Consider the following 23,740-nt stretch of genomic DNA (forward strand, 5'->3'; position numbering starts at 1 on the left):
GAAACAAGAGTCATGGCATTGTCTTGTTAACCATTGCCTCAGTTTTCCAATGTAGAGTGAACCTACTAAAGATGGGAAATTCTATCCCTGGGACCCAGTGGTGAATTTGGTAGAAGGAAATCAATCTTGGAAGAGAACCAGGCATTTAACCAACCTGATAGGTTGGCACCACTACTGGACTTTGAAAAAGAGGCATCAGGGCTGGGGAGGGGAATGAGGAATGGTGAACAACACTGCTAAGGGCTCTGGGAATTGCTACTCTTACCTGGAATCATGAGAAGTGAACTGGTCAGTACTTAGAGCAGGAGAGAGAGAACTTTCCCCTCCCTGCTCAGTGGACACTGCTGTCCTGACAGCTAGTACCCATCTATCTCCTCTACACCCCCTCTCCCTCACTGAGGGTCTATGCCCGCTAAAGTTAGCATTGCCTGGGGAACAGACAGGGCACCCAGTTCCGGTGTGCCCTCCCTCACTTCCAAACTCTCACCCAGAATTTCTCCTGTAGTGGAAATCCTCAGATCCACAGGCAGGATTCCAAAGGCTCTGGGAGGCTCTGGCCAGAGTGGGCTAGCACAGTTCAAGTCTCTGGTGGTGCAATACTTATGTGGCCCTTCTGGCCTCCAAAGAGTGCCTGGGGTGGAAACAGTCTAGTTCTGCCTAAATATAGCCTCGGGCAGAAAATAATATAGAACAAGGAAGAACTGAGCTGATAAACCCAAGCGATAAGCATTTACTAGATATCTATCAAAAGAAATATGCATTCTTTAAAGGTTTTATGATTATCAAGGGCAAGTTATACATAAGGCACCTTGTTCCTAGTCCATTCAGCAAGAATTTATTGAACATACTAAAAAGTTATGAGGCCAGCACAATGCTAGGTACTGTGGGGACTGCAAAAAATAAGAAAACAGGACAGGAGGTGATAAAACCTGGTCCTAGGATCAGTTCCATCCCCATGTGCTGTTGGATGAGTCATTCCCCCTCTGGACCTTTGTGTGCTCATCTGGGAAACAGGACTCGGACTTCTGTTCTCTGATGTCCCTTTCAGTTGTGACACTCTGTGAATTCCAAATTAGATGTGATGGCAGATGTGACAGCATCCAGAATAATACTGGGCTTCAAAGGTTAGGCTGGACCTTCATTCCTTCAAGATGCTTTAAGGTCCAGTCCTGCCCTTAAGCTTTTTACAATATGCTCAAGAGCCAGAAGAGAATTTATTTCGGGGAGAACAATCTAGATGCTCAAGGCACAAAGCAAAAGCCGGTCATTGAGGACTGAGTTATGCAGAGTATAATAAAAGCTACTCCCAGGATGCCTGAGTTTGACTTAGGCCTCCCTGGATGACGCTGGACAAATCCCTTCCTCTCTCTGGACTCTTTCTTTACCTATAGGATGAGAGCGTTGGACTGGATTTCCTTCCAGCTGGAGACAGTTCTAGATTGTCCCACAAGGTGAAGTTGAGAAGGAAGCGTGGAAAAAGTGTTCCTCCTCCCTCCCCTTCCCTTCTTCTCCCTTATCCTCTAGACTTAGGGCTGAAGAAAACTGGTTCCAGGCTGATATCCAGCACAGAGTCATGCTTGACTGTTTGAGAAGTTTGGGGGAAGAGCAACAGACAGGTGCCTGGGCAAGCCCTCAGCCTTCTGGACTTTCATTTTCTTCATATGTAAAATAGTATGATTGGATGGATGACTTCTGAGGATTGTTTTGTAGCTCTGCGAACTAACAGTTCTAGAGTTGTAGCTCAAAACAGCAACAACAACAACAACAAAAATACAAGGAGGGCCTAACTGGAGGCGAGGTCCTTAGTCATTCCTCACTTTAGAGCTTGACACCTTCTGCTCCCTTCCCAGGTTTCCCAGCTCCTGCCTTCCTGGACCAGAGATTGGTAGCAGGCCACTGTGTCTACACTCAGCAGTGGCCAAGCCTAGGGAAAGCCAGCATAGTGGCTCCTAGAACAAGCTGTGAATTTGTTTAAAAATGAAGACTGTTCTGGGTACAGCTACTGCCATGTATCATTGTGCCTTAAAACACACACACACACATACACATAAAGGGAGTGCCAAAAAATGTATGCAAGTGGACACTTTGGTCAACGTTGCTCAAGCAGTAGTTTGCAGTAGTAATCAGAAGTGTCTGGACACTGATGGTAACCACTTTGAGCACCTCTTGTAATTGCAGAAGTGAAACGTGACTTGTATTCATCTTTTGTTATAGGTATATATTATTACAATTTTAATACAGTTTTCCTTTCTTAGAATGTGTATACTTTTTTTGGCATATATACATATATATATGCCAAATACATATATGTATATGTATATATATGTGTGTGTGTGTGTGTGTGTGTATATGTGTGTGTGTGTGTGTGTGTATATATATATATATATATATATATATATATATATATATATATATATGGAGAGAGAGAGAGAAGGGAAAAGCTGCCAGTCCCATGGTCTGCAGTCCCACACCAACCAAGAGCTTCCCACAGCAGCCAGCTACCTGCTAAAGGACAGCAGGTGACCAGAAGGCCTGGGACAGAGGTGGGACCCTAGGACAAGGCTTCTTAGCCCAGCCCTTCCCAAAGATATGGAGTAGCCCACATGGAGCCTTCTTATCCCTCAAGCAGCAAGTAGAGCAGGAGGTACAGGGGGATGACTGAAAAGGAAACCTGTCCTCTCCCCTACCTCTCTGCTAATCCTGAAGCCCAGGATTTCCAGGACGTATGAGGTTCCTCCCTGCCTGCTGAGGAGTCAAGGCCACATGAACTCAACAATGCAAGGACAGCATGGCCAGTCACGTCCCACATGTCTGCAGTTTCCTCTAGAGCGTCTTCTCTGAGCAGAGCATACACATTGGGGAGGACAGAGGGTGCAAATGTGCCTGCCCTCTGGGAGCTTACGAGCCTGTGGAGACAACAGAACCCCAAGAAGCAGGATGAAGCAGTGGGGAAGGATGAAGCCTGGGAGACAGACCAGCTCTGCCTAGAGAAGCTCAGGCAAATCATTTGCTCTTTCTGAGCCTCAGTTTCCCCTCTGTGATTGGAGGTTTGGACTGTGTGATTCTAGAAGGCCTTCCTGGCCCTCAGAGAACAAGATGCAGTATATTTACCTGGTGTATGAAGGACTTAGACTATAGCCACACAAAAACTGGCACAGTTGCCTTCCCTCCAGCAAGTAGTCGTCAGTTGACATACATTTTACGCCCCTTTCTTCATAAACATGTATTGAGCAACTTCCTTTCGAACGGCCCTGTCACATATATCATCATTCTCACAACTCTATAGATATTATGTACTCCATCTTATAGATAAGGAGATGGAGGCCCAGGAAGGTTAAGCAACCCATAACAGGTAGGGCCAGGGCAAAACCCAGGCTCTGGGTGCAGCACCAGATGAGGCCTCCATAGGTTTGAGGGGTCTCTCCCAAGTAGGCAAAGACAGCCATGTCCTCTTTCTCCTGGGAATTCTTTGAGGACCCAGGACATCCTGACAAGAAGTCCTTTATTGACGTGTCTGGAAGGCATATTCCACCATCCTTAAGCAGTAGGGTCTCTGGTATATCCATGAGGACACATCCTGCCCAGTAGACAGAGAAGCAGAAAATAGACTTTATCTGCGCCATTTCATTTCATCCTCTCAACCCCACAAGGTGCATGCTGTTATTATTATTATTATCTCCGCTTTTAAGATGAAGAAACTAAGGTTCAGGAGAATTAAGGAACTTGCCAAAAGCCAGAAACCTAGTAAATGAAAATGCAAGGATCGACCCCAGGTAATAGGAGCCCAGAGCCTGCTCAGTTTAATCACTGGATCCCACCCCAATGAGAGGGTATAGACTTTACCACTTACCAGCTATGAATTTGGAAATTTACTTACTCTCTTAAAATCTGTTTCATCACCTATAAAAGTGGACAGTGATATCTTCCTCACTGGGTTGCTGGGGCATGACATGGTGTACATGTGTGAAGGCCTAGCTCAGGTATGGCAAAGGACAAACCCCACCCTCACCTCCAGCCTTGCTGTTACCACTCCCTGGTTCTGGACCAGCTGAAATGCTATTGGCCATTTCTAGTCCAAGCAAGGTATTCACCTTCCACACCGGAAATGACCTCTACCCCCACCCTCTCTCACATTGCTGTTTCCAGCTCCTGGGCTCCAAATCCCACTCTCCTAAGCTCTGAATTGCCCTGGTGGGGCGTGTGGGGAGTGGGGGTGGGAGGCAGGGTTGCAAGCCCAGATAGCCATCCCTAAGTCTGTTTACCTGCCCCAAGAATCCTACAGGAGTACTCCAGACTAGGGTTGCCAGAATTAGCAAATAAAAATACAGGACGCCCAGTTAAATTTGAATTTCAGATAAACATGGAATAATTTTATACAGTACTTATATGAAGAGTTCATGACTGTTTAAACTTACGTTATTTATTTTTATACTTATATTTAAAAATTATTCCTTATCTGAAATTCAAATTTAAATGAGTATCTGTATTTTGTCTGGCATTCCTACCTTCCACCCCCAGACCGCAAGATCAGGTTAGAGATTGACCTTAATGGCAGACAGCCCAGCAAGTGGCTTTTCTGAAAAGTTTTTAGACAACTTTAAGTATAATTTACATAATATAAAATTTACCCATTTTGAGTGTACAAGTCAACATTTTTTATTAAATTTACCAAGTTGTACAACCATCACAAAATCCAGTTTTAAAATATTTCATTACCCCAATAAAATGCCCATTTATAGTTAATTACCGTTACCATCTCCACACATGGCTTTTAAAACATTTAACAAATTAATTACTTTTTCTGCTATAAAAAGTCAAACTTTTTTTTATTATTATTAAATTTATTTGGGGCAGCCAGATGGCTCAGTTGGTTAGAGCATGAACTCTAAACAACAGGGTTACTGGTTCGATTCTCACATGGGCCAGTGATTGAAGGAAAACGACATGGAGCTGATGGGCCGTGGAGAAACACACTGTTCTCCAATATTCCCAATTTAAAAAAAAAAAGTTTTTTAAATTCATTGGGGTGACAATGGTCAACAAAACTACATAGGTTTCAAGTGTACAATTCTATAATACATAATCTATATTCTGTATGTTTCACTATGTGTTCACCACCCAGAGTCAGCTCTCTAGAGTCAGTTCTCCTTCCATCACCATACAAAAAGTCACACTCTTAATGTAGAAATTCTGGGGGGGGGAGGGGGGGAATCAGAGAAGTACAAAGAAGTAAATAAAATCACTCTTAAATCCATAATCCAAGAACAATTATTAATAATTAAGCAAATACTTTTCTAATATTTTTCCATGCTCATATTTTTTCAAGAAAAAACTGTACACAATATCTTACAATCTGATTTTTCACAAAAATATTCTCATGGTATCAAATCTTTCACATCATTTTCAGTGGTTGCATAGTCTGCCATTGTGCTGTTTTACTACAGTTTCTTTATTCAGTCCCCTTTTGATGGACATTTGGGTTGCTTCCTATTTTTTTACCATTTTAAATAATGTTGTGATACACATTCTTGCAGCTAAACCTTTGCACACATCAATGATTATTTTCTTAGGATAAATCCTTACTAGTGGAGCTGTTTTGTCAAAGGGTCCACACATTTTTAAGGCTTTTGATGATATTTTCTGACCCAGTAAGGGACACCACCATGGGACACAGTTGTCCAAGTCAGAATGCTCAGGTAAGGTTCAGTCCAAGAGGAGAAGGCTAATTGATGGAGAGTAGTGGGGAACAGGTAGCTGAAGACAGGTGAAGGAGTACAGAGCAGAGAAGATACCAGGCTCTGAGGATTGTCAGGTACTGGGGACACACTGTGTGGGACTTCCCCGGAAAGCAGAGGAATACTTTTGTCCCCCCCGCCCCCCGCACTCCCTCCTCACCACCAGCCATAGGTGCTCCAGGCAGCAGCTTCAGCAACTCCTTTCCTGCAGCCCCCATGTTTGTCTTCATGCTCCTCCCAGCAAGCTGGAAGCCCTTTGCCCAGATCCAACCAGCTGCAGCCACCCCTGAGTCCCGCCCACCCAAGAGCAAAGACTTGGTTAGCCTCACTTCCAAAGGCAGACCCTGGCACCCCACCAGGGGTCCAGCCTCCCTGCCCCCACCCCGCAGCCTAGGAGGAAGACCAACTCCGAGAGCCTAGGGTGGTGGGGGTTGGATTTGGGGGCGTAGTTCTTAAGATGACTCACAAGCCACCGGAGGGGAGAAAGGCTGAGGGGATGAATGGATTGCAAACCAGAGGGAGGGGCTAAGAAGAAAAGCTTTGGTGCCTTGATTCGCCCGCATCAGTTTCTTCCACATCTGCAATGCGTGGGGTTGAGCGATCCCACTGGGGGGTTGGAGGGGAGGGCTGGGCGCCTGGCTGACGTTTGCTTCCCGCCTGCTGGGTCGGCCCCAGCAGTTCACGAATGACTCACCTCATTGTCAGGCTGATTCACTGCTCGCCTGGGGACTTAGGGGGGTGGGGAGGCGGCAGCAGCCCCCTCTTTACGTCTCACACGCGCACACACGCGCATACACGTGCGCACACACACGTGCGCGTGGGGCTCTAGCGGGTCCATTTATCTGCTGGGGTCAGGATGCCTTAGTTGGATTTCTCTGTTAAGAAGGAGAGGGATGCAGGCCACTGGTCAATGCAGAACAAGTCTGAGATTTCCGTGTATAGTCTACCTGTGGCTATCTGCATTCAAATTATTAAAATTTCATCCTTCAGTCTCACTAGCCACATTTCAAGTGCTCAATAGTCACATGTGGCTAGTGGCTGCTCTATTGGACAGTGCAGACAGAAAATATTTCCATCAACACAGAAAGTTTTATCCCACAGTGCTGGTCTACACAGCTTTCATACACACAAAGCCACGGAGATCCACGGAGATCTCACCTCTCAGAAACTCACACCACCACCCTCTAATGCAGCAAAATACACACATTTCATTCCACATACTCATTCAACATGCAACACCCACCCATCAACACAACCATGTAAGGTTCTCTGTGTGTACACACTTCCAGTGTATGCCACTGTCCAGACCAAGGCAAATGTCATAGAAGCAAGTAAACACACGCATCAGTATACCAATTTGCATACAACTGTTCATACGATAAAAATACAAATTAGGGCAAAATGCATTTGCAAATATGCTGAAATAAATACAAACTGAAGCCATGTGGTTCCCATAACAAATCTCAGCACATGTTTGCAAACTCAAGTAGGGGGTAAAGGAACACACATTGTTGAGCCCCTGCCAATGTGCCAAGGCATTGGCCATTTCAATGCATTAATTCATTTAATCTCACAGCAACCCTGTGAAGAAGATGTATTATTGTATTACGATAGATGAGACAACTAAGGTTCAGAGAGGTAAAGTAACTTACTCAAGGTCACACAGCCAGTTAGCAGCAGGGTCAAATATGAACCAAGATTTGTCTAGCCAATGCAGAATGCTATCTCCAAATACACACACACACACACACACACACACACACACACACACTCCAAGTGTGCTCCCCTTTGTACCTAAGAAGGTGAGGCTCCTTATCCAGCAACTGCCTGTATTTGCAGAAGTGAGCATATAGTTGCCCAATCTCATTTGCACTCCCTCCTGACAAATGGCATTAAGTAATTTCAACAAATGCTTGCTGAGTGTCTTCCATGTGCCAGGTCCTATGCCAAGTGCTGGTTGACAAAAGTAAAAAGCCATAGTTGTAGCCCTGAAGGAGTTAACAGTCCAGCAGGGAGGTGTGAGGGAAACTTGAAGACAATACAGGTATACAAGAGACCCAAGCTATCATAGAGGTAGGCCCTAAATGCAGGGCACCAAGGAGAAAGAAACCTGGGTCTGTCTGGGACAGTTAAGGAAGGCTTCTTAGAGGAGGCAGCCTGTGACCTGAGGCATGAAGAATGAGTAGAATGGAGAGGAATTGGTATTAACTGAGAGTTTGGTTGAGGATGAGAGGGTGGAAAGCAGATGCCAGGGCATCGCAAGCCCTAGGGATCTTAGATGTCATTCTCTGGTGCCTGGGAAGGATTGAAGAATTATTACAGCAGAAAACTAGATCCCATTTACATGTAGAAAGAATGGACAGAGGGAGTAGAGTTTGGACGAGGGAGACCATGCAGGAGGCTGCTGCAATACTCGGGGTAGGAGATAGTAAGGCCAGATGTAGAGTGTAAGGCATCTGGACAAAATGAGGGGTGGGGTGGAATGGAGGGTTAGGGTGTACCCTGGTCCTGAGAAGAGCAAGGCAACAGACTTGTGACCCATGAAAATGTGATAAAAGCCATGGATTCTCTTTCTAAACAAGGCACATATGCATGGTGTTTTGCATGTAATTATAAGGGACTTATATTTCCTGAAGCCCCAGGTTAAGACCCAGTTCCTTGAAATTGGCCTCCATTTTGACATATGGCAGGTAAACTGGTCCACATGAAGCTATGATGGAAGCCATAGGCTGCCCAGGGGTGAGCCCAGGCCAAGCCATCTTGGGGAAGATCTAGGGCTGGCTCAGATCAGATGGTTAAGAACTCGAGTCAGAGACCTTCCTCCTCCCTTTTGAGTGCTTGAAACTATGCAGCCCTAGCTGTCATTCTGACTAGCCCTGTAGTGACAAGCAAAAAGAGAAACTGAGGTCGGACTAAGGGTCATTAACCAGAGCCGGCTTTAGTGACAAACACTGGGATTCACTGGGTCCCTCTCTATCTCTCTACACAACTCTCCTGGACTCTATCTTTTGATCAGTGTCTCCCTGACTTGTTTGTGAACTTGAGGGCACAAGGAGTCATTCATTTCTCTATCCCCAGTGTCAATCACAGTGCACGATACAAGGTAGCCGTTGTGTTATTCAATAAGCTCTATTGTGCATTGTGCTAAGTGCTGGGGATACAAGGTTGAACAAGCTAGACAAGGTCCCTGCCTTCAGGGAGCTCAGATTCTAGTTAGAAAGGCACACAATAAAGATGTAAACCATGACAATTATAAATTATGAAAACTGCTGAGAAGAAAATAGTTGTGATAGAGGAGGCATGTTATTTGAGAGAATGGGTGACAGGGAAGATCTGAGATCTAACCTGAAACATGAAGGATGAAGAGCCAGACCGATAACATCTTTGCTTAAATATGTTGCAAGGATAGATGGATGGATTGATGGATAAATAGATGAACAGACAGACAAACCAACGGGGTGGATTGTGGTGTGAATGAGAGTCACGTTCAAGTACCTAATCCCTAGTGTGCTTACCACAACAGAGGAGGATGGGCGTCGTTGGGCCTAACGAGCCCAAGTTTGCCAACCTGGGTCTCACCGGAACGCGTGTTGAACCAGTCGACCCGGGCCAAGGGGCCGCTGGGGGGCGACCGAGAGCCCATCCGTTTCCCTTTAAGGCCGGGGCGGAAGACTGGAGGATGAAGGGCCTTTGTGTCGGAGGGATAGAAATGGGCCCGCACCTTTAAGAGGGCGGAGAAGCTGGAGTGGCGGCGACTTCGAATGCGGCCTAGGGCACGGGCCCTCGGCTTCCCGGCGACCCTCCCGGGGCCTCCGCCCGGCTCGCAGAGACCTCTTCGACCTCGCCCCAGAGACAACGTCGCCCGGACTCCGACCCTCCCGTTCCAGGCCAAGTCCGAGGCCCCGGCGACCCCTTAAGTTGGGGCTTGACCGGCTAACCCTTTGGCTGGAGCCCACCAGCCGTCGCCATGGTAATGCCGCGCCCAGGGCCGCCGGGCCTTCAGGCCCCGGGGTCGGCTAACTGCCTTCCGGGTTCCAGCCCCTCACCCGTGCGAGTTGCAGGGCCTGGTCAGGGTCTACGTGAGAGGTGGGAGACCTGGGCTCGAGTCAGGGCTTGGCATGGACGCACCCGGAGACCCTGGGAAGGCTTTCTCCACCCACCGCCTTCCGGGCCTGTTTTCTTCCTGTTACCTTCCATCCCTTCTTGGAGAACTCCTGTTCATCCTATCAGGGGCGTGCGGCTCAAACGTCACGCCTCTGAGGCCTCCGCCTGCCCCGCAACCCGTCCACTCTGAGCCTTGGACACTTAGGCGTAGGTGTCCTAACTGTAGCTCTTGCTGCTCTGGCATCTGGGGTTAGGCACAGCCCTTGGCTCTGAGTGTGACACACATCCAAGAGCTGGCCACGGCAGCCCTGCTGCCTAGAAAGAAAGAACTGTGGATTGGGGCATTTCACCTTCCTGGGACCCTAGCCTTTGGACATGGCATTAGATAGAAGAAAACCACTGGCTTGCCTTTAGAAACAAGCCCACTGTGCTGGGCATGCTTGGATTTATGGTCCTGTCTTATGTCTGACAAAGGTTCCTCAGGCCAGACCTTTGGATGTTGCAAAATCCCTAGGCCCATGTGCACAGCGCTGAGTTTAAAGAATAACTCATGCTCCCTTTGGCAGCCTTCCCTTTGCCTCCTACCCCCTCTTCCACGATTAATACAGGCAGATCTCAGTGGATTATTTTACGAGACGGGATTCAATCATCTAAGTCTTTAAGTAAATCCCATCTCTTCTCTCATCCCTTATTCCTCCCCCAACACTAGCAAAACAAACAAACCAAAAACAGTACACCTGATGGTCTTGTTAGAATTGGGAAGAAGCAGAGTGAGGACAGAATGTACTTGCAAACAGTATTTCTCCTCCAACCTAGATTGCTTTGTTTTCCTTTCAGGCATGCAGTTTGCAGAAGCTATTTGCTGTGGAAGAGGAGTTTGAAGATGAGGTAAGGAGGTGTTGATGATCAGAGGAGGTCTTAAGATGTAAATACCCAGGACAGGAACATTGTGGAGTAGTCTGCACATCTCCTTTTACTTGATATGTACATCTTTTTTGTCTGTGAGAGGCTGAGAAGTGATGAGAAATGTAAACAACCTACTTAACTGTCTTAGAAACAAATAAAAAGCCAGCGAGACGAGCTGCCTGATTGTCATACCTTTAAATTATAAGGGCCCTTGCCTGGAAGCTGTGTAGTGTGGATGATTTGAATCACCTTCTTGATGACACACTTGAGGTGGGAAGAAAGTTTATGGAGAGCCAGAGACAGCACAGTAATTGGATGGCAAGAGGCCTGGGGTCACCAACTGGTTACGTGAGCCAGGGCAAATGACTTCATTCTCTGGCCTTCCATTTTTATCTTCTGCAGTATGAGGGGCATTCTTCTGCCTCAAATGCTTTTCCCTTCTCTTTCGTCAGAAAATGAGGGATTAGATTAGATCTGAAGCTGGTACATTAGAATCACTCCTGTTGAGGTCCTACCACATACCAATTAAATCAGAATTTCTGGTGATGGGCCCAGGCAAGGGTATTTCTAACCTCTGGGGGCAGCCGGAGGCCACTGAACTAGAGATCTCCACAGTTCTCTTAAATCTAATAGCTATTGTTTCATCTGGGAGGTCCCGGATTGTGACCTCAAATCCTTTTCAGAAAAAGATAGGATTTAGGTTCATAAAGCCCAAAAAGGTAAAGAACCTTCTTAAGACTACAGCACCAACATACGGGATGAGGTCTTGGCCCCCTGACACCAATCTAACATACATGGCAACTACTAAACTACATTTATAGAATAAAATTGCTCTGTTGATGACAAGCCATTCAAACCTAAACCTACTTTTTCTCTCCCAGTGCTTGGCTTTCAATATCACATTTTAAAATTTGTCCAGATGCCTAATTGGTGCCGAGTGTGAATGCTGCATTAGGGACCCGTCTGGCAGCCCCAGCCCCAGACTCCTGTTCCCTTGAGGCTTTTGGAACCTGAGGTTTGAAGGGGGGAAATGGCCTTCCTCAGACGTCTTAAAAATGAGTCTCTGGCTTGTCTCATTCATTGAGGCCCTAGGACATAGTGACAAGGGCACATAAGGGTTCTAGTCCTGGTTCTGTGAAGTTACTTAAGCTCTCTGAGTCTCGGTTTCTACATTCATAAGACAGGAATAATAACACCACTTATTCATAGGGCTATTGCGAGAATTCTGGTAAAATGTTTACATGGTATCTGGCACCCAGTGAGGTTTCAAATGTTAGATGTTTTTGTTGTCACTTGGGGATTTGATTGTCGTTTTTACAAATAATTCAAAACTGCCAGCTTTGTCAAAGAGATGTGTCTTTGTCTTTCAGCTTTGGAGATGTGTGATTACAATCTGAAAAAGTGACTGTTCAGTGACCCTCTTGGGTCTTACCAGGTGATGGTAGGACCGCTAGGCTGGTAATGAAATTAAGAGTAAAGGAGTCTGACAGCTCAAGTTTCTGTTCCATGACCAGTCCCTTTCCCCCTTCCCAGGGCAAATGACATCATGTCTGAGAGTGAGCTCTTCCTGAGAAAAGGAATCCATCAACTCCCAGGGTCATCAGGATTTTATGCTGTAGTAATTCTGATATTATTATTATTATTATTATATTCTAATGTAGTTATGCTGGAATATGCTATTCTCCTGATAATACACAAAGCAGGAAAAAACGTTTCTCTAACCCAGACAATCCAGTACGGCAGCAGGGCGTGCAGGGGGGAGGGCACCTTCCTGTCAGTTAAATCAGTGGTTCTAACTCAAAATCATCCTCAGAACAGGTCTGTTGCTCTTGAAGGTGTCAGTTTCACTTTGCTTCCCAACTGGAATCCATACTTAATTTAACTTCCCTGAAAAGCTATATTTAAGTTTTGCCTACTAGGCCTCTCTGGCTTACTGAAGGCCGCACACACAGGTGCATGCATGCGAGTGTGTGTGTGGCGGGGGTGAGGAATGGGCTGAGGACAAGCAGCGTGACCGGCTGGACAGATCCCTAGTGCACAGGCTGGATACCAGAAAGCTAGTTTTCTCGTGATCTTAGATGATTTGTTTGACTCCCTGGTGTGTCTTGGTACATTTGCTTCTCCTGCTGTTTCCCCCACTACCACCACTGCCCACCCCCACCACACACACCTGAGATTGAAGAAAGAGAGAGAAGCTACCTGAAGACTTCACCTGTGAATGTTTCTGGTAGAAGCCTGGGTGGGCTCATGGGCAAGGTCAAAGGTGATGAGAAATTCCACCATTGCCTTTCATGCCTTGGTTTCTTGCTTATGTATATCTGCACATACATACACACCACATGCCTGAAACAATAAAAGCAGTGTATTTCTTGATTTCCAGATGCCATGATGCACAGTCTCTGCTTCTTTGTAGGATTTCTTGTCTGCTGTGGAGGACGCAGAGAACCAGTTTGCAGGCTCACAGCCTATGAATGCTGGAGGCCTCAGGCCTGTGTCTTCTAGGCCACAAGAGACCGTGCAGGCACAATCTTCCAGGCATCTGCCATCAGGCCCCACTGCTCCTTCAGAGGCTTCGGGCCTACCAGCCCTGGGACTCCGCCTTCCTACCTCCAGCATGCTCAGGGCTGTCAGGTGTCCACCTTCCACAGGAACCACCTCCCTAAAGCCTGTCTCAACTTCCAGCAGAAGAGTGATGCTGACAGAGGTGCTCAGAGAGCCAGCAAGACCCCTGTCCTCCCACCCCCTGCTTACCTTCGAGAGCCAACAGCAGGTGATTGGTGGCTTTGAGGGACCTGAACAAGATGAATTTGATAAGGTCCTGGCAAGCATGGAGCTGGAAGGGCCTGGCATGGAGCTGGAACCTGGAGTTGGCAGTGTGGCCACAGGAATTCTGCCCACCTTACAGCGGGAAGACTCAATATTGGCTAAAAAGGCTCGGGTAGCTGATCTGAGCAGATCTTGCCAAAAGGGGCCCATGCCTCCCCCCCACATAACTAGTATCATGTCAGTTCCTGAACAGAATCAGGCTCTAGATTCTGTTGTCCACTCCACAGTGGGGGGGACTCCACAGCCCCATTTGAGACCTGGTGCCACGGGTAACCTTCCTATTCCAACTGCCTCAGCAGTTCCCGCTCAGCAACCCCAATGGGAAGTCTCTCCCAAAGGTCCCCCTCTTCGAGCACTCCAGCCTCTCCAAGCTACTGGCAGCCCTATTCAGAGAACTCAAAATCATGGCCCCAGTCAGCCATTCCAATCTCCAAATGCCTGCTTGAGTGGCAAATCTCGTTTCCACGGACCACGAACTCCCAACTCAAACTGTTCTACTCCTTCAAGGACTGTCTCTGGATTTTTCCCTCGGGGGCCTTTACAGCCTCAAGCTCCAATGTCTTCTGTCGAATCACCTATCATCACCCCAAAGGGCCCCCATTCCTCTCTGGTTTCCCAAGCAGCTCTGCAGACACCCGTAGTCACCAACCACCTGGTGCAGCTGGTCACTGCTGCCAACCGGACACCGCAGCAGCCCACTCGAACTGCCACCCAAGCCAAAACACGCCGCTTCCCTGGCCCAGCAGGGATCCTTCCTCACCAGGTGAGTGACAGCGTCTCTCTGGAAGTAGCCAGAGCCATCCAGGACATTGAGGGGTGAAGGAGAGAAACAGAGTCGCAGCACTGTCCAGTCCCAGAATATCTTCACTCTTGGAGGGAGTAAAGGAAGGAAGTGCAGAAGGGGAGGGTCTTCAAAGCTATGGAAGAATCAAAAGAAGTGGGAGGGAAGAATTGCATGCTTGAAAAACCACACGTGAGAGGGGTGCTTAAGGCTCTAAGAACTGCACAATTTTCATGTTTGTTGAGCACCTACTGTTTGCTAGCACGGGGGTCGGAAGATTCACTCACTTATATTTGCTAAGGACTTACATGTGTTGGGCAATTTGCTTGGAACTGAGAATACAGAGATTAAAATAGAAATCGTTCCTGTCCTAAGGAGCTAACAGTGTAATAGAAGAAGCAGATGCGAACAAACAATTATACATAAAACGCATAGTGTGAGCAGAGGTCATTCCGTGGGGGCTGGGAGACAGTGGGCTCCTTGGGCTTGCTGCGTGGGCTTTGAATGGCTGAGTATGCGTTGACAGGTGTGTGTGTTGGAAGGCTGGGTTCTGAAGGACATTTCAGCAGTAGGGAGACGGAAGAGGGAGTGCAGAGGCACAGAGGTATAAAAGCAGACTGCTCCCGGAGAGCCACAGCACAGTTCACTGTGGCTAATGTGTGGGTCACGTGGGGAAGCTGGGGCTGTGCTGAGAGGTCAGATTTCAGCAGTGGTGGAAGGACAGGATCCATCAAACTAGTCTTGGATCAGATCCCAGATCCCTGGACTTTGAGGATCTGGTCTGGTTTTGGTAGGTGCTCCCCTATCCTCGCATTTTAAAGGTGTTTGAAGCAGTTTCTGCCTGTTAGTTGCTCTTCCCTAGGACTTGAAGAGAAATCCTAGGAGGCCATCTGCCTTCCACCGGGGCTGGATCTCTATAGGGCAGGGTTAGGGCCCTGAGAAAGGGCGTGTGGAAAGCTGTCCCTTCTCATATTGCAGGCCTCTCTATTCAGGTCATTGCCCCTTCAGGAAGCCCTGGGTTTTGCTCCTGGGCCATCTCCAGCTTCCTCACATTCCCAAAGTGTCTTTTTTGAGCTGCCAACGAGGCTCCTGAGATTTCGTTAGGAGAGATGTAATATGTGTTAATTGTTCTGATAGTTTCCTAACTCATTATGTAACCCATACAAGAAGCTGCACTTGTACATAACAGCTGCTGAGCTTGCTCTCGCCTTCTCCTCTCTCCCTCTCCCTTTGTAGCACAGTGGGAAAAATCTGGAGGAGATCATGGTTTCCACGCCCCAGACTCCGACTCATGGTGCTCTGGCTAAATTCCAGACAGAGGTAACTAATTCTGAGCAAATGTTATCTTCCTGGCATCATTAAAGAGTGAGAGACATCCCTGCATGTTTTAGGAGTTGAGAATTGGAGTTGAGAACCAGAGTTGAGAACCAGAGTTGATGCTGCTAGGTCTGTTCCCTGGGGTCACTCACCAAAGGGTATTTGGGTAAGGCAGTTTGGGGAGGTGGCAATTTTACTGGTGTAAAGTGAAGGCTATTCTGATGCCAACTAGGCGTTAACAATGCCATGGGTCCAGCCTTCTTTCCCATCTAAGAAAGAAAGGCCCAACTGATTCCATCTTTCCTCAGGAGGAGAGTGGAATAAGTCTTAGGAAATTGTATCTCAGGAACCCTTCCTTTCAGATTTCTGGGAATTAAGCTGGGAAGGATCTGCCTTCAACTTGCCTCTAGTGGGTTCCCTTTCGGTGGGTGAAACCCAACCCCCCTCTTTCCTGGCATTCTGGTTCACCTGCTCTGCCCTGAGATCCCCTTTTACTTTTAATTCTCTCTAGCAGTTTTTGTCTTTGCTGCAGCTCCACAGATCCACCAGTCCATTTGAGATCAAAGCAGTAAATACTCATCTGAATTAGAGCATTTTCTAATATAAGAAGGTTAATGGTTAAAGCCAGAGGCATCTCAAATAAAATATGACTAGTTTCAAAATGGCTCAGGCACTCTGGAAGCCTATCAATGTATGTGGGGGCATCCTAACCCCAAAACTTTTTTTCCTCCCCTTTTTTCGCCTCCCCCCCGCCTCTCCTGTTCAAGCTGTTGTTTCTCAGTCTAGTTGTGTAGGACACAGCTCCTTGGCCCATGCAGTATTATAAGCCTTGCGCTACCCCCGGCTGAGGCAGTTGGTTGGCCGCTCTCAGCAGCTCATGGCAGCTCTTGCCGGCTGCTGGCTGCTCGTGGCAGCACACGGTAGCCCACGGCAGCCCACGGCAGCCCACGGCAGCCCACGGCAGCCCAGCTCCAAGGAGAGCCGTTGTTCATAATATTAGCTGTAGAGGGCACAGCTCACTGGCCCATGTGGGAATCGAACCAGTGACCTCGACATAGGGAGCTCGGCGCTCCAACCACCTGAGTCACCGAATTGGCCCCCAAAATCTTTTCTTTTTTTTTTTTTTTAAAGATTTTATTGGAGAAGGGGAACAGGACTTTATTGGGGAACAGTGTGTACTTCCAGGATTTTTATTCCAAGTCAAGTTGTTGTCTTTTCAATCTTAGTTGTGGAGGATGCCATTCAGCTTCAAGTTGTTGTCCTTTCAGTCTTAGTTGTGGAGGGCGCAGCTCAGCTCCAGGTCCAGTTGCCGTTGCTAGTTGCAGAGGGTGCAGCCCACCATCCCTTGCGGGAGTCGAACCGGCAACCTTGTGGTTGAGAGGACGCGCTCCAACCAACTGAGCCATCTGGGAGCTCAGCGGCAGCTCAGCTCAAGGTGCCATATTCAATCTTAGTTGCAGGGGGCACAGCCCACCATCCCTTGAGGGATTCGAGGAATCAAACTGGCAACCTTGTGGTTGAGAGCCCACTGGCCCATGTGGGAATCGAACCAGCAGCCTTCGGAGTTAGGAGCACGGAGCTCTAACCTCCTGAGCCACTGGGCCGGCCCCCCCAAAGCTTTTCAAGTCTAATACAAGAGATAAGCATGGATTGTCTTTTGCTTCAATATAATTAAAGTCAGGACCTGATTTAAAATACAAGAAAATAAAGAGTATCTTTGCTGTTGCTGCTAAGTGAAAGATGTGATATGTGCCAGATTTCACATACTGTTTTCTGACCTTGGAGATAAATGAAAGGAGAAACTGGCAGCCGTGCTATAGGGAACTTGTCCTTTCTCTCCCACCTCTCCATCCTGTCTCAGTTGAGGTCTGTAGCAAGGTGGACCCATTAATACAGGCTCCCCCTCTGCTTTGTGGTGCCAGATTGTTACAAGTTCCCAGGCATTGGTGGAGGAGGATTTTGGGCGAGGCCCTTGGCTGACCATGAAATCTGCTCTGGGCCTGGATGAGAGAGACCCCACCTGCTTCCTCTCTAGCTACAGCATTGTCATGGTGCTGCGGAAGGTAAGGGTCCTGGATGCTGAGACCCGAAGGAAAGATCATTATCCCTTTCACTAACCTACTGCCTTCCTCCACCTTAGGAAAGGGGCTTCTGTTTGCTCCCTCTTACCCCAGGCCTGTTCTGAGCAGCAGTATGAAATCCCTTTTCACTCACCTGCCTTTTCACTACCATCCACAGTATTGGGCACAGGCAGAAGGAGAGAGTGGGTTACGGGCATGTCTCTGCACATCCAGGTTCTGGATGGGGTGGGGTAAGCACCCTGCTACCCTTCGAGTTCCCCAGAGGTCAAGGATCGATTGCAGACACGTGTTAGTACATGTTAGCCCATATCCCTGCCCATGGCCTGCCACGATGGAGCTCTATGTAAATACATAGAAAAGAAAGGAGACGGGGAGAGAAATGAAGGGTTGCCGAAGGGAGATGGGATGAGCCCTTTAAACTGCCTCTTTGATCTCCACAAAGGAAGGTCATCACCACACCTGTACTCTGCCCCCCCCTCCCACCGTCCGTCCCCCCTGATTTGCCCTGGCCCACCTGGGAACCTAACAGGCCAGACATGGCTGGCTCAGCAAATGCCTCTCCTTGTAAACAGGCAGCCCTGAAGCAGCTTCCCAGGAACAAGGTCCCCAACATGGCAGTGATGATCAAGTCCCTGACTCGGAGCGCAATGGACGCCAGTGTAGTTTTCAAGGACCCCACGGGTGAGGAATTATGTCCTGGGAGTATCTGATGAGTGGCCTTCATTCAGGTCAGGAGGTGAGGAGGCGTCACGCTCTCCATTTGCAGATGGAAAAATTGAGGCAGTGAGCAGCCCGTTTCCCTTGATTCTAGCCAGGGCCCAAACCAGTCACTGTGCTGCCCTTGACCCTGAGACTGATAGGCCATGTGGTATTTGCAGGAGAGATGCAGGGCACGGTGCATAGGTTGCTGCTCGAGACACGCCAGAATGAGCTGAAGCCTGGCTCAGTGCTGCTGCTAAAGCAGGTATGGGGAGCTTCTCTTTACCCTCCTGCCCTGGAGGAGGCCCCCCCCGAGTTGTCTGTGTTGCTCCCTTCCCTCCCAGTGCCCTGGCAAAGAGTGGTTGGGCTGGTGCTGGAGCCCAGCTTACTGGAGCTGGGTAAAGGCCTGACACCCAGTCTTCGGGAGTGAATGGTTATGGGGCGTTGTGCTGTGCGGGAAGGAGGGAAGGGTAACTGGTTCTGCTCTGGTGCCAGGGCTGGGGCAGGAGTGATTTGTGTGACCCTGGTACAGAGGCCACCAACGGAGAGGCAGGCAGGGGCCAGGTGGCGATCTGACAGCACCTAGTGCTCCGTCAGTGCACTGACCTTCCCCTTCCTCGACTCTAGATTGGAGTGTTTTCTCCTTCACTCCGAAACCACTACCTCAACGTGACGCCCAACAACCTGGTCCATATTTACAGCCCAGATTCTGGGGATGGGAACGTCCTCAAGCCATGTCAACCCTTTCCCAAGGTAAGAGGAGCAGGATGGAATGGGGACTGGTAAAGCCACTTTCTGCCTGAATCTTTTGGTTTCTTCCCTTCCCCCACCCCGAGGAGCAGAGGTATAAAAGGGGCAGTTGACCTGAGCTGAAGAGATGCCTTTGGGGGCAGGGCCGTCTCCTCCTGTCCCTGGTCCAGCCACCTGCCAGATGGCACAGTAATAGGACCTAGAGGAACAGCTGGCTTCTTGATAATCCCTGAGTGTCTGATGGCAGGCTTGAGCATCGGAGAGGGTAGGAGTCATTTGAGAACTAACCAAATTGAGGGTCCACTGCGGGGGGGGGTCCTCAGTAAGTGACTGAGGGTCAGATCTGCTACAGGTGGTCATGCAGAGAACAGGTGAGTTACAAAAGGCCTGTCAGGTGAGCCAGCATTTGCTCTGTGTCTTCCCTCCTGGCCTCCAGCTCTGCTAGGGGAGGGGGCACCCTCACAGAACTCAGGTGAGGATACCCCCTTTGGAAAGTGAGGCAGACTGGGCTTCCAGGCAGCTCTGCTCCAGGGTGAGAGAGCAGAGCCTGGCCTTGACTTGGCACACAGTGTCCTTTCTGTGGCCACCCCCACCTTTCCTGGGATCCTGCACTGTTGTCATGGTCTGACCCGGGGGTCAGGAGACCTTAGTAATTTGTAATGTGACTTTGGACAAGTCCTGTCTCCTCCCCTGATGTTGCTTTATCTGTAAAACGAGTGGGTTAGACTCAATAACTTCTAGTAAAATTACACCTTTAGCTCTAACTTACTACTTCCATTTCCCCCATCTTTCCCCTTAACCATCCACATTCTCTCAAAAGCACTCCACTTCAAAAATATCATCTTTATTTTTCTTTTAAATTTCAAGTCATCCATACTCACTGAAAAAAACTGAAATGGCACAGTATAAAGCAAAACATGAAACTTACCTCTGTACTCCCATTCCCCAGGGTTAACCATGGTTAATGGTTTAGTTACTAATTTTAATTACCTGTCCGTATGTTAGTTAGTTTGGGGACTGGTAACAGCTAATTTTTAATCCCAGGCTAACTCCTCAGTGTGTTTCCGAATGGCCTCTTCCCTCTGCTCCAGTTATATTGACTCCCTAAAACATCACATATCCACAGAATCAGGAAAGAAAGTCAGCCACAAGGGTTGTTTTGTTTCTGTTTTGTGTTTCTAATTATCTGCTCTTCTGGGTGCCTGGCCTTTCAGCTCCCTCCCCTCGGCGTGGGCCTGGGTGACTGGCCCCCGCCACACTCCTCCATCGTATCTTCTCTGAGCCTCCATCTATTCCTTTGAGGTTGTCGGGGTGGTGACAGTACCGTCCAGAGGGGTTTCAGGGGCATAAGCATTGGTAACGGGATCCTCTGTCTCCAGGATCCAGGAAGCTTTCACGGCAGCCTCCAGCATGAGCCTGGGAAGCCTGAGAAAGGCCTCAGCACAGCACAGCACCCAGAGGCAGGAGCATCCCCTGAGGAAGAAGTCCCAGAAGCAGGTACGGCAGTCGGCCCACACAGGAGCAGAAGAGGTTCTCCTGTTTCCCTTTGAATAGCTTCGCCAGATTCTTCTGGCTACATCTTCCTCCTTCTGTGAGTCTGGCGCTTCTGGAATCTTACAGAAATCAGATGTGGCGTCTTCTCTGGCAAGGCTGCAGGCCGCAGACTAATTAATAGTGTAGTGTGATAGGGGCCACATGAAGCAAATAGAGCACGATTCACTGGTCTCCCCCATTGCCAGGCCATGTGCTTTAGCCACAAGGAGGAGGCGGGCTGGCACCATCTTTGTGCTACACCATGAGTCTCCTGTGGGCTGATGTCCAGACCACAGAGGCAGATTTCCCTATCCTGACTGAGCTCGGGGGCCCTCCAGGCAGAACTGAGGCGTCAAACATCCATGTGGTTAGGATGGGACCAGGGTACAGACCTGAGAGGCCCAAATACAGACCTCGTAGGGGAAGGCCAACCTGTCGCTCAGAAGACAGCGTCACCCAGGTGAAACCAACACAGTCCACATCTGGTCCTTGGCTTTTTCATTCCACAAGTTCAACCCTGTCCACATTAATCAAATTCACAGTAGACCAAGGCTGAAAAACAAAACCCATTTATTTATATCCTATGAAAAAGTATCTCCCCCTTATGCTGAAATCTTCTCTGGAACCTTGCACTCTTTCCTTGTAAGTAAACTTGATGACAAGGTGGCTGGCAGTCAGGGAGTAAGAGTGAGGAGAGGCCTGCAGACTACTGTGGCTGGGGTCACGTCTCCGCTGTAGGGCTATATCTGCCATGCAGGCCGCTGCTCGTGGTGGCTAGACAGGGCTTAGAGACACAAATACTAATTCTTACCCTGAGTCCCAGTTTCCCGACAGCTCGTTTCCCTTCATTTAACATAATGTTTCTCCAAATAGTCACAGCGCAGCTAGTGAGGGGCAACTTTTTTTTGTTATAATCAAATTCCAGTCCTACTTCCCTGGAACAGTGCTGGTCAGCTAATTAAATGTTGAGTACCCCGAAACCAACTGCTTTCCTTCCAGCAGCAGTGTTTATTGAGTGTTCTTTGCCAGACTGGGAGCTAGGCTCTGCAGGTGTACTTTCCAGCCTGACTTACTCCTATGGCTGGCTGCCTGGTCCCATCCATTAAGTGAGAGTTTTCTAGTTGGAATCTGGCATCGGACGGAGCCTAGGTGTGGTCACCCTGGCCAAGTGGTTTGACCTCTTTAAACTCTGTTCTTTTGGGGTAAAGTGGGGATTGTAACAGCAATTCCCACGACATGCTCTGTGAAGGGGCTCTGAGATGTAAAGGAAGTGATGAGTGTAACGTGTGGCCCTGTGCCTGGCACAGAGCAAGCACTCAGTAAGCGTTAGCTGCTGTTGTTAACAGTAATCGGAGCAACAGGGATTACTGAGGTCAGCCTGGTTTCCAAATACTCAGACATGAGCACCCATCTGAGAACCGCAGTCAGGAGCAGTTACCTTCATTCCCTACACCCACGGAGGGACTTTGGGGAAAAGGATGATGTTTTCTCCCCCTCTTCAGATGAGAAACCAGATTAATGCACTGTGTGATTGTGAACGCATCTAACGGCTTTCCCCAGCCTATTTCTCCCACTGTCCAATAAGAGGGTTGCCCCAGGGGACTCCTGCAGCCTTTCTGCTCAGGCACTGTGCCTCTGGATGGAAGGAGAAGGACCACTGAGGCCTAAGGGGAGTCTCTCTCTCAGCGGAACGGCCCAGGCATTCTGCCCCTACCTTTTATGTGTGGGTATGTGGGGAGCAGAGGGAAGGTAGAGGTCAGGCCCACTGGCTCGGGCACTAGTGCCCAGGGAGAGCCACCTCCTGACTGTGCAGCCGGGACCAGGCCTTCCAAAAAGGCAGGAGCCTTGGACTGGAGTCATGTGGAGCCGTAATGTTGTCACTCAATCTACTCACCGTCTGTTCTTCCCTGCAGATGACCTGGATGGACTCCTGAGTGAGCTCCCTGAGGACTTCTTCTGCGGGATCAGCAGCTGGGACTACCCCAAGGCAGGGCACCCGCCATGAGCAGGCAGTCTCTGAGCCCCCAAGTGAGGTCAGGTTGTGTGCGATCATAGCCAAGGGAGAAAGGAAGACCAACATGACTGGAGAACAGGCAAAGCTCTGGACTGCTGTGGCTGCCTGCGCCCTGGTCGCTTTCCTTGAGAGCGGCCTTGTCCCTCGGGGTCTGCACTGTCGTCACTTTGGATCATGTTTGGCACACCAGAATTCAGCCCAGGACTGGCCCTCCTGCCCTGCTAAGCCCCGGGGTGCATCGTTCCTTCTCCTGTGACAGGGAAAGTGTGTCACTCTCTCATCTCAGCTTGACTTTAGAGGATGTTGGGCCTGGTTCCTGTACTCCCTAGTTCCTGGACAGTTGAGGGTCCTAGAGGAGCCACACCACAGCAGTGGTAACCTGTTCCCCTGGGCAGGGAAGGAACACACTCAGACTTGCCTCTGCTTTGTCTCTTGAGGCCTGTAGCTGCCCAGCTCAGCTGTATCCAAGGTTCCCAAGTGCAGGGGCAGGGGAGCGGCTGTGCTACTTTGTTCTAAAATAAAGCAGCCACTTGCTTCACTGCCTCCTTCTCCTTTTCACCCTCGCTGCTGCTTATCCTATATGCCCTGCCAGTGGTGCTTTGACCAGAGCAGAGCCAAGCTACTCATTCTCATTCATTCATTCTCTCTCTGTCTGTCTGTCTCTCTCTCCCTCCCTGCTTCCCCCTTCTCTTTCAACTTTTCCTTTTAGACAGTCTCAGATTTACAGAATTATTACGAAGCTATTACAGAGAGTTCCCATAATACCCCACATTCGGCTTTCACTATTATTACCATCTTACGTCAGTATGGTAACTTTGTCACAATTAGAGAACCAGTACTGATATATTAATATTAACTGAACACTATACTTTCTTCAGATTTACTAAGTTTTCCCCCGATGTCCTTTCTCTGTTCCAGGATCCCATGTTCCGTTTAGTGATCATGTCTCTTTAGGCTCCTCTTGGCTGTGGCCATGTGTCAGACTTTCCTTGTA

General features: G+C 48.7%; 1 protein-coding gene across 1 annotated transcript; it reads left to right on the forward strand.

Annotated features, from left to right (window-relative positions):
• Positions 1 to 10,449: 10,449 nt before the first annotated feature.
• Positions 10,450 to 23,516, forward strand: HROB (homologous recombination factor with OB-fold). Its single transcript, XM_081028514.1, has 10 exons — positions 10,450 to 10,501; positions 10,677 to 10,727; positions 13,159 to 14,334; positions 15,589 to 15,672; positions 17,592 to 17,732; positions 18,323 to 18,431; positions 18,629 to 18,714; positions 19,077 to 19,202; positions 20,579 to 20,696; positions 22,646 to 23,516. The coding sequence occupies exons 3-10, from the start codon at positions 13,213 to 13,215 to the stop codon at positions 22,735 to 22,737; spliced, it is 1,878 nt and encodes a 625-aa protein (XP_080884640.1). The 5' UTR covers positions 10,450 to 10,501; positions 10,677 to 10,727; positions 13,159 to 13,212; the 3' UTR covers positions 22,738 to 23,516.
• The last annotated feature ends 224 nt before the right edge of the window (positions 23,517 to 23,740 follow it).

This window comes from Rhinolophus hipposideros (genome assembly GCF_964194185.1).
Source record: "Rhinolophus hipposideros genome assembly, chromosome: 20".
In the NCBI taxonomy this organism is placed as follows: Eukaryota; Metazoa; Chordata; class Mammalia; order Chiroptera; family Rhinolophidae; genus Rhinolophus; species Rhinolophus hipposideros.